This window comes from Globicephala melas, chromosome 19 (assembly GCF_963455315.2).
Source record: "Globicephala melas chromosome 19, mGloMel1.2, whole genome shotgun sequence".
In the NCBI taxonomy this organism is placed as follows: Eukaryota; Metazoa; Chordata; class Mammalia; order Artiodactyla; family Delphinidae; genus Globicephala; species Globicephala melas.
In genome coordinates, this window is record NC_083332.1 from 2988012 (window position 1) to 3002436 (window position 14425).

At 60.0% G+C, this 14425-nt stretch overlaps 2 protein-coding genes across 2 annotated transcripts; both read left to right on the top strand.

The window, feature by feature from the left end:
• Positions 1-1957: 1957 nt before the first annotated feature.
• SBK3 (SH3 domain binding kinase family member 3) lies at positions 1958-5499 on the top strand. The gene is made up of 4 exons (XM_030851218.2): positions 1958-2002; positions 2528-2678; positions 3207-3409; positions 4684-5499. Exons 1-4 carry the CDS (start codon positions 1958-1960, stop codon positions 5497-5499), a joined length of 1215 nt encoding a protein of 404 aa, XP_030707078.2.
• Positions 5500-8337: 2838 nt separating this feature from the next.
• Positions 8338-13870, top strand: SBK2 (SH3 domain binding kinase family member 2). Its single transcript, XM_060289469.1, has 4 exons — positions 8338-8383; positions 9306-9566; positions 11641-11843; positions 13280-13870. Exons 1-4 carry the CDS (start codon positions 8338-8340, stop codon positions 13868-13870), a joined length of 1101 nt encoding a protein of 366 aa, XP_060145452.1.
• The last annotated feature ends 555 nt before the right edge of the window (positions 13871-14425 follow it).

Here is a 14425-nt window from a genome sequence, read left to right on the forward strand (position 1 = left end):
CCCCACTTGCCGCAACTAGAGAAAGCCCGCGTGCAGCAACAAAGACCCAATGCAGCCATAAATAAATAAATATATATATATTTTTAAAAAAAGAATCACTATGCTGTATACCTGAAACTAACACAATATTGTAAGTCAACTATACTTCAAAATAAAAAAAAAAGTTCCTCCAAAGTCACATGTTGACACTGATTACTGACTCAACTGAAGCAGCAATAGAAAATTGGGAAAATTGGGGGACGAAGAATACGGACTGAGTATTAGCTTATGTTAAGGAATTACCGTTACTGCCGTTCGATGTGATTGATAAGAGTTTTGCAGTTGAGCTGGAAATTTTCCTTCCTTTGATGGAAACGTAAACCTGAGCATTGGGGCAGAATTTATCACGATGTCTGTAGTTTATTTAGTGACTTTTAGCTTTTTATGAGGGAAAATTTCTAGCAGAACCCAAAGTAAAGAGTAAAGGAACTTCCATGTGCTCAGCAACACATGTGCTGTTGACTCAAGATCCCCACCCTCACTTGGGCCATGTTTTCCTCCGCTGGAGTATTTGAAACCAAACACCAGGCAGTGTATCATTTTGCCCCAGATGATTTCCCTAGGCTGCAATTTACTTTAAAATACTCCATCCCCACAAAAGAAAAGAGACAGAAAGAGAGTATGGCAAAAAGTAATGTTTGTGAAGTCTGGTCAATGGAGTGGAGGGTGTTCCCTGTGGCTTTCCTTTTCCACTGTTCTGTGCTTGCAACTTTCCACAAACCTCGAAAAGTCAAAGAACAAAGGAAGTTCTGCCTCTGCACCGCACCCCGCCAGCCCTGCCCAGGTTCCCAGGGCTAACACAGAAGCCAGTTTCCTGGGGATCCTTCCAGGGGCCCAGAGACCTTTCTAGCTGCGTCTTTATTAATAGCAGGTTGTAGTAGTAGTTGAAACCTGATGGGGCAGGCGTCCGGGCTGAGTCACACAGGCCTGTCCCGCGTCACCCCACACCTCCTCCTCTCTGACCCCACGTAAGCCGATTGCCACTCAGAACCTCAGTTTCCTTTTCTGTAAACTGGGGATAAATCACCACCCTTTTGGGTGGCTGGGAGGATGCAGCATAAAGGCCCCAGCGCAGAGCTGGGCTCAGAGCCTCGCTGAGTACATGAAAGAAGACTTTTCCCCAGAGTCTCTCTATTAAGAGCTCCCGGGTCTGATCGGGGAGGGCTGGGGGTGGGGACTCTTGGTATTAGGGGGCTTTGGGAGTGGTCTCCCTGGTCACCAGAGGCCCATGGAGGCAGGTGGATGCACAGAGCCCTGGGTCTCCCAACCCAGGTAAGGTGTATGAAGGGGCTGGGCTCCCCTTTCTCTGTTGCCCTCAGGCCCGGCCCCTGGGGGTTCATAATATGTTTTGTCCCCTCTGTCCTGGGACCAGAGCCCAGAGTCCAAGCTGGTCTAAGTTTGGAAGGGGGAGGGAGGGGTGGGGGGGGTGACAGGATGTCTCTGAGCTGTCACACACACCCCTGTCCCAGGCCCAGAAAAAGGGAGGGACAAAAGGCTTGGAGAGAGTCAGAAACAAAGACGGGAGAGAGACGGAGAGACACTGGGGAGAGCAGGCCAGAGTGGGGGACAGAGTGCGGACATCCTGAAAGACAGACAGACAGACAGCGGCCACAGTGGGAAGAGCGTGGGGACAGGAGCGAGGGGCCGGGGACCAACAGACAGGCGGGGAGACCCACCCTGAGACCCGGGAGCTAGAAAAAGGGCAAGACAGAGACAGGGAGGTGTGGAGAGAGGGGTCCAGACAGGCAGGGAAGTCTCTGGACTCGGACGCAGAGGGGCACGGAGGCAGACCCTTCAGATGAGCTCCAGGCCTTGGCTCTGCTCAGGGGTGCAGTGGAGCTCAGTGGGCGTGCTGCTTTTGGGGAGCCCAGACCAGGGGTGCTTGCCCGAGGGCCAGCTGACATCAGGTCACCCTGAGATGGAGCTCAGGGACCCCGAGAACCAGGAGGATGGGGACCCGGAGGTGAGAGAAAGGAGACGAGGGAGGGAGAGACAGAGAGAGACAGAGAGGATGCGGGAGATGGAGAGGGCCAGGGGCAGACACACACAGAGAGACACAGAGAGACACGGAAGAGACAGGGAAACAGAAACATCAAAGACCCAGAAGAACTAAACCCGAGGACACACAGCAAGGCCAAGGCCCCTGGGGGAAATGTACTCAGAAACAAAGAACAGGAAACCCGGGAAGAGAGGAGGATGGAGAGAGAGAGGGGTAGAGCCGGGGTGGTGTGGGCTGAGGAGGCCCCCAGCGGGGCTGGGGCTTTGGTGGCTCCCACAGATGGCAGTGGGCAGGGGCGCTGAGACAATCACCCATAACCCCGCCAGGACACAAAAACAGGTGGCCTGAGGGCGGGTGAGTCACTGTGACTCATCCCCCTCCCTGGGGACCAACCCCCCACCTCAGCCCTGGGCTGGGCCTCCAGGCCCCCCTGCTGCTCTAGGTGGCCCCCAGACTCACCCCCTCCCCACCTCTGTCCCTCTCCTGCAGGAGGACACAGCCACGGCCCTCCAGAGGCTCGTGGAGCTGACGGCCACCAGGGTGACCCCAGTGAGGAGTCTGCGTGTCCAGTATCACCTCATCCGAAAGCTTGGCTCCGGCTCCTTCGGCCACGTGCTCCTTGCCCGGCCTCGCCAAGGGGGTGAGTTTGGCCACCAAAGGGCACAGTCCTTGATGTCCCCCAGGTTTCCCCCTCTGAAACCACTGAGACAGGGAGCAGCCTTGCGGGGAGCTGATGAGGACACATCTTGATGGGGCTCCAGAAAGTTAAGAGCTCTGTGGTCTTCCAAAAAATGGAACTCACCCAGAGAGGGTGAGACACTTGCCTGAGGTCACACAGCAAGGCGGGAGCACAACTTCGACTGAAATTCAAGTCTCCGCGTCCCCTACTTTATGCGAGAGGAAACTGAGGTCCAGAGAGGGTAAGGCAGTTGTGCAAGACCACAAAGCAATCTGAGGCAGAGCAGAAAGAGTCCTCAGGGAAGGTCTCCTCCAACCTCCACTTCACAGATGGAGAAACTCGAGGCGCAGAGAGGTCAGACACTATGCCCTGCCCCTCTTGTTTTATAAGTAAGGCGTCTGAGGCTCAGAGAGGTTGAGTGGCTTGCCTAGGGCCCCACAGCAAGATCAGAACGCCCTGAGTTCCCTTCTGCCCCCGCCTCCCCAGCAGGTCCGGCTGTGGCTCTGAAGCTCCTACCTCGGGACTCGGTCCTGAGAACCACCTTCCTGAGAGAGTTCTGTGTGGGCCGCTGTGTCTCATCACATCCAGGCCTGCTCCAGACCCTGGCAGGACCCCTGGAGACGCCCCGACACTTCGCCTTGGCCCAGGAGTATGCGCCCTGTGGGGATCTCAGCGGGATGCTGCAGGAACGGGTGAGGCAGGGAGGCAAGGGACAGAGGTTGGGACTGCTCATCCCAGGTCTGACTTTGTCCCTCCCCCAGTCCTGTCTCCAACCCTGACCCCCAAATCTTAACTCCACCCTAAGCCCCCAAACCACCTCCTTATTTCTAATTCTCAGTGCGGTTCCATGACTAACCCCAACCCTAATCCATCCAGGGCGGGGAGTTGGGATTGGGGCTGAGGATGGATCAGGTCGGATGAGGGGGTAGGGAAGGAGACAGAGATGGGCTTTTAATTGGCATTGGCATTGGGAACGGGTGTGGGTGGAGTTGGATGGGTTGAGTTTAGGGTTGATTATAGATTGGTCACGGGTGTGGAGAAGAGCATGGCTGGGGCTGCAGAGTGAAGCAGAGATGCTTGGGAATGTGTATTAGGTTGAGTTGGAGAAGGGCTGTAATGAAGTTCTCTCTAGAAAGACCAGGTCAGGACTGAATCCATGATATTCTGGGGGTACTTGAGTTTGAAGTTAGGGTGGGGCCATCTTTAGGAATAGACTTTGGATTTGAAATAGGGTTGGGGATAAACAGAAGGAAAAAAGGAAGGGAGGGAGAGAAGGAGGGAAAGAGTAGGATGGACAGATGGATGGAAGGATGGGTGGATGGATGGATGGATGGATGTTTGGATGGATTGAAGGATGGAGGGATGAATGGATGGATGTTGGCTATTAAATAACTGGACAAATTATTGAATTGCTGACTAGCTGGCGGAATGGGTATTGAGTGGAAACCCTGCTGTATAGACCGTTGGATGGATAACTGGTTTGAGGGATGGATTGCTGTCTTGCTGCGTGGCTAGCTGGATGGATCGATCTATCAGTCGATTGATGAAATAACCTGTGGGACTTTAGAACTGGGTCTGAGTTAGAGATGGGACCTCCATTAGTACGGGACTCAGATTAGGATTAAGTGTGGGATTTGGGTTTTCACTGGAGATCTTGGTGGTCAGTTTAGAGGAGATAAGAAATATAAGGAATGGGTTTGAGTGTTAGGACAAAGTCTGATGGAAGTTCAAGAAGTTCTCGTTAGATCTGGGGTTCCAGTGAGGAAAACATCTGGGACTTGGTCTACAGGAGTACAGATGTGGGGGCAGCTTGTGGTTGAGGATGACCTGGAGAAGCTGTTGGGGGTATGTTCTGGGGACACTAGAGGTAGCCCCTTGTCTGGGAATTTGGATTCTTGAACCCCAAGAAGCAACGTAAAGAAGGAACCAAGGCAGCCTGACCTTCGTCCTCTCTCTTTGACCCCAGGGCCTCCCAGAGCTGCAGGTGAAGCGGGTGGTGGCCCAGCTAGCTGGAGCCCTGGACTTCCTCCATGGCCGGGGGCTGGTCCATGCGGACGTCAAGCCAGACAACGTTCTGGTCTTCGACCCTGTCTGCAGCCGTGTGGCCCTGGGTGACCTGGGTCTGACCCGGCCTGAGGGCAGTCCAACCTCTGCCCCGCCAGGGCCACTGCCCTCCGCCCCACCCGAGCTCTGCCTCCTGCTGCCCCCTGACACCCTGCCCCTGCGACCAGCAGTGGACTCCTGGGGGCTGGGGGTGCTTCTCTTCTGTGCGGCCATGGCCTGTTTCCCTTGGGATGCGGCGCTAGCCCCTGACCCTGGGTTCGAGGCCTTTGCTGGCTGGATGACCACCAGGCCCCAGCCACTTCAACCACCGCCCCCTTGGGACCAGTTTGCGCCCCCGGCTCTGGCACTGCTCCAGGGGCTTCTGGACCTGAATCAAGAGACTAGGATCCCCCCACTGGCTGTCCTGGGCTTCCTGGGGGATGATTGGGGGTTAAAGGAGAACAAAGAGAGACCTGGGGGCTTGGGGAGTGTGTCCAGTGAAGACGGGGAGGAGGAAGAGGGGGGAGCAAGCCTGGAAGAGTGGTCAGAGGGGGAAGAGAATGACGACAATGATGGTGGGAGGTGCGGACAGATGGGGGACAGCCCTGACCAGCTGACTGGGACAAGCGCCCAGAGCTTGGGCCAAAGGCCTCTCCCCCAGCCCCCATGGCCACCTGGATGGAGAGACAGCTGCTCCCGGGAGGACAGAGATGGGACACATTGCATCTCTCCCAACTGAAGCCTGGACTTGTATGCACAACTCCCCTCCTGACTGAGGACCCAGGGGTCCGGACCCCCGGCCCCTCCCCCCTCAGACCCAGGGGTCCAGGCCCCCAGCCCCTCCCCCCTCAGACCCAGGGGTCCAGGCCCCCAGCCCTCCTCCCTCAGACCCAGGGGTCAGACCCTCACCCCTCCTCCCTCAGACCCAGGGGTCCAGGCCCCCAGCCCCTCCTCCCTCAGACCCAGGGGTCCAGGCCCCCAGCCCTCCTCCCTCAGACCCAGGGGTCAGACCCTCACCCCTCCTCCCTCAGACCCAGGGGTCCAGGCCCCCAGCCCCTCCCCCCTCAGACCCAGGGGTCCAGGCCCCCAGCCCCTCCTCCCTCAGACCCAGGGGTCCAGGCCCCCAGCCCTCCTCCCTCAGACCCAGGGGTCAGACCCTCACCCCTCCTCCCTCAGACCCAGGGGTCCAGGCCCCCAGCCCCTCCCCCCTCAGACCCAGGGGTCCAGGCCCCCAGCCCCTCCTCCCTCAGACCCAGGGGTCCAGGCCCCCAGCCCTCCTCCCTCAGACCCAGGGGTCAGACCCTCACCCCTCCTCCCTCAGACCCAGGGGTCCAGGCCCCCAGCCCCTCCCCCCTCAGACCCAGGGGTCCAGGCCCCCAGCCCCTCCTCCCTCAGACCCAGGGGTCCAGGCCCCCAGCCCTCCTCCCTCAGACCCAGGGGTCAGACCCCCACCCCTCCTCCCTCAGACCCAGGGGTCCAGGCCCCCAGCCCCTCCCCCTCAGATCCAGGGGTCCTGACCCCTCCTCCCTCAAGGACCCTTCCTCTCTCTTCTGTCCTGAGCGTGTCTTCTTGAAGGAAGGTGCTGTTTCCCCTGTAGATGCATTTCTGCACGGTGGGGACATGCTGGGTGCTTATGGACTTGTGATGTGGTCAGTCCTCTCCTTTAAGACCTTAGGTGACTCCTGCTGGCCTTGGCACCAAATCTGGGCTTTCCATATCCAACACCATGGAAACCTCGCCTTCCATCTCTCCCACTTCCCTGGGCTCTGGGGGACATTAAGGAGAGGCACTCATCCTTTCTGGACCTAAATGGACACACAGATAGGCACACACACACCCTCTCTTGCTTGCAGACGTTTGGAAACCCTGTGTTCTCCCCCGAGAATGCCTTCTTCCCAACTCCAGGCCTCCAGAAAGTAGACCCCTCCCCGGGGGCCTCTCCGGCTCCTCCGAAACTTGTAGCCCAGCGATCTGCACCTCTACCTTTTTCATCTCCCCTCGCAGGCTGCCCAGGATAGACTTGGTCTTGTCCCCCTGCACATCCTTTCGGGTTCTGCTCTCACACGGCGAGCCTCCTGCGCCAGCTCCCTGAGAGCACAAGCACCGTGGCGTGTGCTGGTCCCGTCCACGCTGAGGGCCATGGCTGGTTTGCAGGGATCTGTGTTCACCCGGGCCGGCCCGATGCCACCCCCATCCCAGCACACAGACCCCTGACTTGTGAAGCTTCCCGCCTGCAAGGCAGGGGCTGCGTGGATCCCATGCCGCATGCCCCGCACCCAGCACGGCCACGGGGGCCTGCTTCTTTCTGGGGAATCTGTCTTACGTGCTTTCTAGATTTAAAAACGTGAGTTCACTCCATACGACGGGGTGTCCTGAATTGGACCCTGGGGCAGGTAAAGGCTGTTGATGGACATGGGAAGCATCTAGCGTTTGACTGATGGTTACTGTCTACATTTGGACAAATGCACCGATGGCTGGGTGAGGGACTCACCTGGCAGAGAGCTTGGTGAGGCGACATGGGAGCTCAAAGCAGCTGTCCTGCACATCTAAAAATGATTCTGAAATAAAAAGTAAATTTAAAAAGAATCAAGTGAGTTCACATTGATCATCTCGCTCTAAACCTGAGGGGGTGGGTGCAACCCTCCGGGACCCCACCCCTGCCTCCTCCTTCAGCCCTGGGAGTCCCTGCCTGCCCCCTGCCCAACTTTGAAGTCTGCAGACTCATAACTGGGACTCCCCTCCCTTCTTCCCCTCCCTTCAGGGCCTTCACTTCCCAGTTGCTGCACCACCTGCTCCCCCTCTGCTCCGAGTCTGAGGTCATTTCTCACTGCATCATTCTGGAATCTTGTTGTCTCATCCTTTCCCCACACAGGACCCCATGTCTCCTCCCCCGGACGCCCCTTACCAAACACTTGTGTCAGACCTGTCAGTGGGGCACTAATGGGGCAGCTGGCTGGGGTCAAGGCAGGGGCAAGCTGGAGAAATGATTTCATCCTCTACAGGGGACCAGGACTCCTGGATCTGAGGGGGGAGAGGCTGGGGGCCTGGACCCCTGGATCTGAGGGGGGAGGGGCTGGGGCCCGGACCCATGGGTCTGAGGGGAGAGGGGCTGGGGGTCTGGACCCCAGTGTCTGAGGGAGGAGGGGCTGGGGGTCTGGACCCCAGGGTCTGAGGGAGGAGGGGCTGGGGGCCTACACCCCAGGGTCTGAGGGAGGAGGGGCTGGGGGCCCGGACCCCTGGATCTGAGGGAGGAGGGGCTGGGGGTCTGGACCCCAGGGTCTGAGGGAGGAGGGGCTGGGGGCCTGGACCCCAGGGTCTGAGGGAGGAGGGGCTGGGGTCTGGACCCCAGGGTCTGAGGGAGGAGGGGCTGGGGGTCTGGACCCCAGGGTCTGAGGGAGGAGGGGCTGGGGGCCCGGACTCCTGGGTCTGAGAGGGGAGGGGCTGGGGGCCCGGATCCCTGGGTCTGAGGGAGGAGGGTCTGGGGTCTGGTCTGAAGAGGGAGGACTGACTTCCTGGCCTGGGATCTCTGTCTGGCCAGAGCCAGTTCTGGGAGACAACGCACGATGTCGCTCTCCCCATGAGGTTCAAGGGGCGAGGCCTGGGGCGGGGCTACGACCCCCTAGGTGGGGGCGGGGTCTTGCTGCAGGGCAGGCCTCTGCTGGCCTGGGCTCTGAGTGCTGGGCACTGACCACAGCGGGCAGCCGAAGGGTCAGGCAAGCCTTGGAGAAGGTGAGGTCCGGAGGTTGGAGCCCGGGTCAGGAGGAGGCAAGGGTCAGACCGCCTGAGGTGGGCCTGAGGGTGAAGCTGTGCAGGTGGTCAGAGTCCTGGGTTCTTTGGAGGATCAGGGGCTAATTACAGACCTTGAGACTGTGGAGTGGTTGAGTGTCAGGGACACAGAGTCTTGGGGGGGGGTCCCAAGATGTGTGAGTTACATAAGGTCGTGGCAGAGGGGTCGGCTGGGTGTCTGGACCCCTGGATCTGAGGGAGGAGGACCTGGGGGCCTGGACCCCTGGGCTTGAGTGGGGAGGGGCTGGGGCTATTGAGTTGGACCCCAGACCACTTAAGGGCTTGGTGATCATCCCCGAGTGCTTGCTCCCACCCAGGCCCCAGGCGTCCCCCTGGGCCCTGGTGTGAGCCGCGCCCGCCCTGCACAGGTCCTGGGGGCAGAGAGCACCTGTTTACTCTTGGGAGCCTGAGGCTGCTCACCCACCCCCAGGGCCCAAGCCTGTTTGCTTTGGAAACAGGTGGGGGGTGTCTCGAGTTATCTGGTTCATCTTTCATCCTCAGGCCATCAGGTGGCGCAGGGATGTGGGGGTGGGGTGAGGGACATCTGTGCCCTCAGACTTGACCTCACCCCAACCCGAGACTGGTCTCCCCACTCCCAAGACGCCTCTAAGAAGAAGGGAAAATGAGTCACGATGGCCTGAGACAATCAGCTTCCACCCTCCTCCTCAGATCCAGGAGTCCAGGTCCCCAGCCCCTCCTGCCCTGGCCCCTGGTCTGGCAGGACCTAAGTCCTGGTCACCCTCTCTTCTGCCCTTGCAGAGACGCCTGGGAAGCCATCAGAGGAGAAACAGGTGGAAATGGAGATGGGGGCTGTGGAGAACGGTGCTGGGGAGGACCTGGGGGGCCTCACGGCAGAGGAGCTGCGGCAGGGCCAGGAAGCGGCCCTGGCACTGGAGGACATGATGGCGCTGAGCGCCCAGACCCTGGTCCAGGCCGAGGTGGACGAGCTCTACCAGCACGTGCGTCCCCTGGGCCAGGGTCGCTTTGGCCGGGTCCTGCTGGTCACCCACCGTCAGAAAGGTACAAAGGCCTGGGGACAGAGGCGGGGGGCAGTGGTGTGGGCCCAGGCAGAAGCTAGCCAAGGCTGAGGAGTCTGTAAACCTCAATCAAGTCCTGCCTCTGCCCCTTCCAGGCTGTGTGTTCTTAGTAACTCCCCTACCCTCTCCGAACCTCAGCCTCCTCCTTTGAAAACGTGGGTGATGATTCCTTCTCTGAAAGAACTGTGGGCCTCCTCCCCTCCCTGAGGAAATGTTGGTAGCTCTAGTTGCTGGGGACAATGGGGAGGAAGACAGAGCCCCCTCTCATGGCCCTCACACGTGGCCGGCTTGGTGGTCATCGTGGCAGTGACGCAGAGCCATGCTGTCTGCCAGGCACTTAGCAAGGCCAGCACACGGTGGTTGTGGACCCCAACCCCAATCTGGTCGTCCCCTTCCAAGGAGACTGGAGGGCTCAGCCCTGTCCAGGGGGCTGCTGGGCCCCCAAGGAGGAGTCTGAGCCAGCCCAGCCTTCAGGGAGCTCCCAGCACGAATGGGGAGAGGGTGTGTTAGGTTCCTATGATTGTCATAACGAAGTACCACAGACTAGGGGGGCTCACAGTTCTGGAGGCGGGAGTCCGAGATCAAGGTGCCAGCACGGTTGGTTTCTCCTGAGGCCTCTCTCCTCGGCTTGCAGACGGCCACCTTCTCCTTGTGTCCTCACACCGTCTCCCCTGTGTGCATGTCTGTGTCCAAATTTCCTCTTCTTATAAGGACACCAGTCATACTGGACTAAGGACCACCCCAATGATCTCATTTTACCTCTTTCAAGACCCTCTCTCCAGGGAATTCCCTGGCGGTCCAGTGGTTAGGATTCTGCGCTTTCACTGCCACGGGCCTGGGTTCAATCCCTGGATGGGGTACTAAGATCCTGCAAGCCGTGTGGCGGCCAAATACAGTCATATTGTGTGATACTGCAGGGTGAGAACTTTAACATATGAATTTCGCAGTGGGGAGTGGTGGGGGGAGGGACACAAGGCAGCCCATAACAGAAAAAGATGCAAAAAGATGCAGACCTGGGTCCTCACAGAACTTGGAGGCCATAATGGGGAACAGAGGGTTTGTAAGGGGGCCTCTTCCAGGTCCTCAAAATCGAAGGCAGTTGTGCTTGATGGTGGGAATTCAGAGCATTGTTGATAAACAGAAGAGGCACTGCTGCACCCAGTTGGGGAGGGGAGGGGAATGGTTAGCATTTTAGGTAAGGACGTGACCCTCCCCCATCACACACAGCCTCTTGGGCAAGGTTGGGCCCTGGCAGCTGGTGACTCAAAAATTGAACAAACCATATGCTATTTGTCTTTGTCTGTCTGACTTACCTCACTCAGTATGACAATCTCTAGGTCCATCCACGTTGCTGCACATGGCACGATTTCATTCTTTTTTATGGCTTGAGGAATACTCCATCCTGTGTTTATCCATTCATTTGTCAATGGGCATTTAGGTGGCTTCCATGTCTTGGCTATTGTAAATAGTTCAGCTATGAACATTGGGGTGCATGTATCTGAATGGAGTCTTTACCAGATATATGCCCAGGAGTAGGATTGCAGGATCACATGATAACTCTATTTTCAGTTTTTTAAGGACCGTAATGGAAAAGAAAAAAACAAAAATTGGAGAAACCAGAGTTTCTGCCTCCTGGGAGCTTACATTCTAGGAAGTTGTTTCCACGTGTGGCAAAATTCACAATAATTCCTTAGTGGGGTCTAATACCCAGTTCAGGGTATCTTTTCCCCAGTTGCCTCAAACATGGCTTTTTGGCATGGGTTTGCTGGAACGAGGGGCCCAATAAAATTATTGGAAGTTCTGAGTTCGGTTTTCGTGGTACCATTCTACCTGCTCCAAGACAGCAGAGTAGGAACTCACTAAATACTATTATCATTGTTATTATTATTATCATTACCACTGGTGTTGTTTCAGTGGCCACGCTGTTCTAGGGCAGGCTTGGCAGGGGGCAGGCGGTGGAGGGGGTGAGGGGGGCATATGGGAGAGAGTCCAGGCTGAGGGACAGCAGGGCTGGCCCTAGGCTCATGCACCTCTCACCTCTGTCCCTGCTCCGTCAGGCACAACCTTTGCCCTGAAGCAGCTCCCGAAGGCCTCCACCACCCTCCGAGGCTTCCTGTATGAGTTCTGCGTGGGCCTCTCCCTGGGCTCGCACCCGGCCATCGTGGCGACCTACGGCATTGGCGTGGAGTCAGTCGACTCCTACAGCTTCCTGACCGAGCCTGTCCTGCATGGAGATCTCATCGCCTTCATCCAGCCCAAGGTGGGTCAGCCTCCCATGGCTCAGGGGGTGCCACGTGGACGCCCCTACCCAACCTGGGCCTCAGGAATCACACTCACTGCATGGTGACTCAGGTAGCCCTACAGAGGCCTCACTGGGCCCGCAGGTCTTGTGGAATTGTGAGGTCTCTAAGGAGTTCATGGCCGCCACGGAACCAACACTGCACCCTACTGAGGTTCACCAGGGCCCACAGGGCTCACACCAGGGCCCACGGGGCTCACACCAGGGTCCACGGGGCTCACGCCAGGCCTCACGGGGCTCACGCCAGGACCCACGGGGCTCACACAAGCCCCCACGGGGCTCACACCAGGACCCATGGGGCTCACACCAGGCACCGTGGGGCTCACACCAGGGCCCATGGGGCTCACGCCAGGCCTCACGGGGCTCACACCAGGCCCCACGGGGCTCACACCAGGGCCCACGGGGCTCACACCAGGCCTCACGGGGCTCACACCAGGGCCCACGGGGCTCACGCCAGGCCTCACGGGGCTCACGCCAGGGCCCACGGGGCTCACACGAGGGCCCACGGGGCTCACGCCAGGGCCCACAGGGCTCACACCAGGCACCGTGGGGCTCACACCATGCCTCATGGGGCTCACACCAGGGCCCACGGGGTTCACACCAGGCCTCATGGGGCTCACACCAGGGCCCACGGGGCTCACACCAGGCCTCACGGGGCTCACACCAGGGCCCACGGGGCTCACACCAGGCCCACGGGGCTCACACCAGGCCTCACGGGGCTCACACCAGGGCCCACGGGGCTCACACCAGGGCCACGGGGCTCACACCAGGCCCCATGGGGCTCACACCAGGGCCCACGGGGCTCACACCAGGGCCACGGGGCTCACACCAGGCCTCACGGGGCTCACACCAGGACCCACGGGGCTAACACCAGGCCTCACGGGGCTCACACCAGGGCCCACGGGGCTCACACCAGGGCCACGGGGCTCACACCAGGCCCCACGGGGCTCACACCAGGGCCCACGGGGCTCACACCAGGGCCCACGGGGCTCACACCAGGCCTCACGGGGCTCACGCCAGGACCCACGGGGCTCACGCCAGGCCTCACGGGGCTCACGCCAGGGCCCACGGGGCTCACACCAGGGCTCACGCCAGGCCTCACGGGGCTCACGCCAGGACCCACGGGGCTCACACGAGGGCCCACAGGGCTCACACCAGGGCCCATGGGGCTCACACCAGGGCCCATGGGGCTCACACCAGGCCTCACGGGGCTCACACCAGGCCTCACGGGGCTCACACCAGGCCTCACGGGGCTCATACCAGGCCTCACCAGAGCCACCCTCTTTGGGGCCCTCCATCCCCTGGGCCTGGTCCCCGGGGCCGAGGACAAGCGCTATGGCCCCGTTCCCTTCTGGCTGGCAGGCAGGGTGGTGGACCCTGACACCTGTCACCCACAGGTGGGCCTCCTGCAGCCAGCAGCCCAGCGCTGTGCGGCCCAGCTGGCCTCAGCCCTGGAGCACATCCACTCCCGCGGCCTGGTGTACCGGGACCTCAAGCCGGAGAACGTGCTGGTGTGCGACCCAGCCTGCCGGTGGGTCAAGCTTACCGACTTCGGCCACACGCGGCCCCGCGGGACCCTGCTGCGCCTGGTGGGGCCGCCCATACCCTACACGGCCCCAGAGCTCTGTGGCCCCCCGCCCCTCCCCGAGGGCCTGCCCATCCAGCCCGCCCTGGACGCTTGGGCACTGGGCGTCCTGCTCTTCTGCCTTCTCACTGGCTACTTCCCCTGGGACCAGCCCCTGGTGGAGGCCGACCCCTTCTATGAGGACTACGTCATCTGGCAGGCCTCAGGCCAGCCCCAGGCCCGTCCTCAGCCCTGGCTTGGCCTGACGCCCGTGGCAGACGCTCTCCTGTGGGGGCTGCTGGACCCTCACCCCCGAAGGAGAAGCCCCGTGAGCTCCATCCGGGACTACCTGGGGCGGCCCTGGAGGCAGCGGGAGGGGGAGGCCGAGGAGGTGCCCCAGGGGGAGAAGGGGGACCCAGAGTGAGAAGCACGGGGGCAGCCCGGGCCCAGCCCGGCCTGGGGAGGCTCCGGAAGGCAACCCCAGCCCCCATCCTGAGGTCTCCTCCGCATTCATGGGTGGCGGCTGGCTGCTCTGCTGTCTGTTGGTCTCTGTCTCATGATTTTCCCCTTTCTGTCCTTAATTCCCACGTCGGGGTATCTGTCTGCTGCCTTGGTCCGGGGGAAGGGGGTCTCCGAGAGCACCCCGTGTCTGTCCACACCTGCCCCATCTTCCCCGGGCCTTGGTACCCGCTGCTCCCTTTGCCTGCGGTGCTCTGGGTGCTTTCCCGCACCTCCTGCCAAGCTGTCTCAGCCAGGCCGCCCCTCACCACCGCAGGACACTACAGCCTGCACTCCCAGCCCCCTACTCTTGCTCCGCTCCCCTTTCCTCTGTGACACTCACTCCCTTCCAGCCGGACAATTTATCTATTCGTAGTGGTTATTCTGTGTGCCCGGCTGGAATGCGGGCTCCCGGGGGCCCAGGATCTCAGCCTGTCCTGCTCTCTGACGGATGCCACGTAGAAGGGGTCATCCTGCCCCG

What these genes read in the sequence shown, in the direction of transcription:
- SBK3 (XM_030851218.2), top strand. Translation starts at nt 1,958, where the DNA reads ATGGAGCTCAGGGACCCCGAGAACCAGGAGGATGGGGACCCGGAG. An exon ending in AGGAGGATGGGGACCCGGAG is followed by an intron (nt 2,003 to 2,527) that starts GTGAGAGAAAGG and finishes CCTCTCCTGCAG; the next exon opens with GAGGACACAGCCACGGCCCT. An exon ending in GCGGGATGCTGCAGGAACGG is followed by an intron (nt 3,410 to 4,683) that starts GTGAGGCAGGGA and finishes CTTTGACCCCAG; the next exon opens with GGCCTCCCAGAGCTGCAGGT.
- SBK2 (XM_060289469.1), top strand. Translation starts at nt 8,338, where the DNA reads ATGAGGTTCAAGGGGCGAGGCCTGGGGCGGGGCTACGACCCCCTAG. An exon ending in GCGGGGCTACGACCCCCTAG is followed by an intron (nt 8,384 to 9,305) that starts GTGGGGGCGGGG and finishes CTGCCCTTGCAG; the next exon opens with AGACGCCTGGGAAGCCATCA. An exon ending in GGTCACCCACCGTCAGAAAG is followed by an intron (nt 9,567 to 11,640) that starts GTACAAAGGCCT and finishes CTGCTCCGTCAG; the next exon opens with GCACAACCTTTGCCCTGAAG.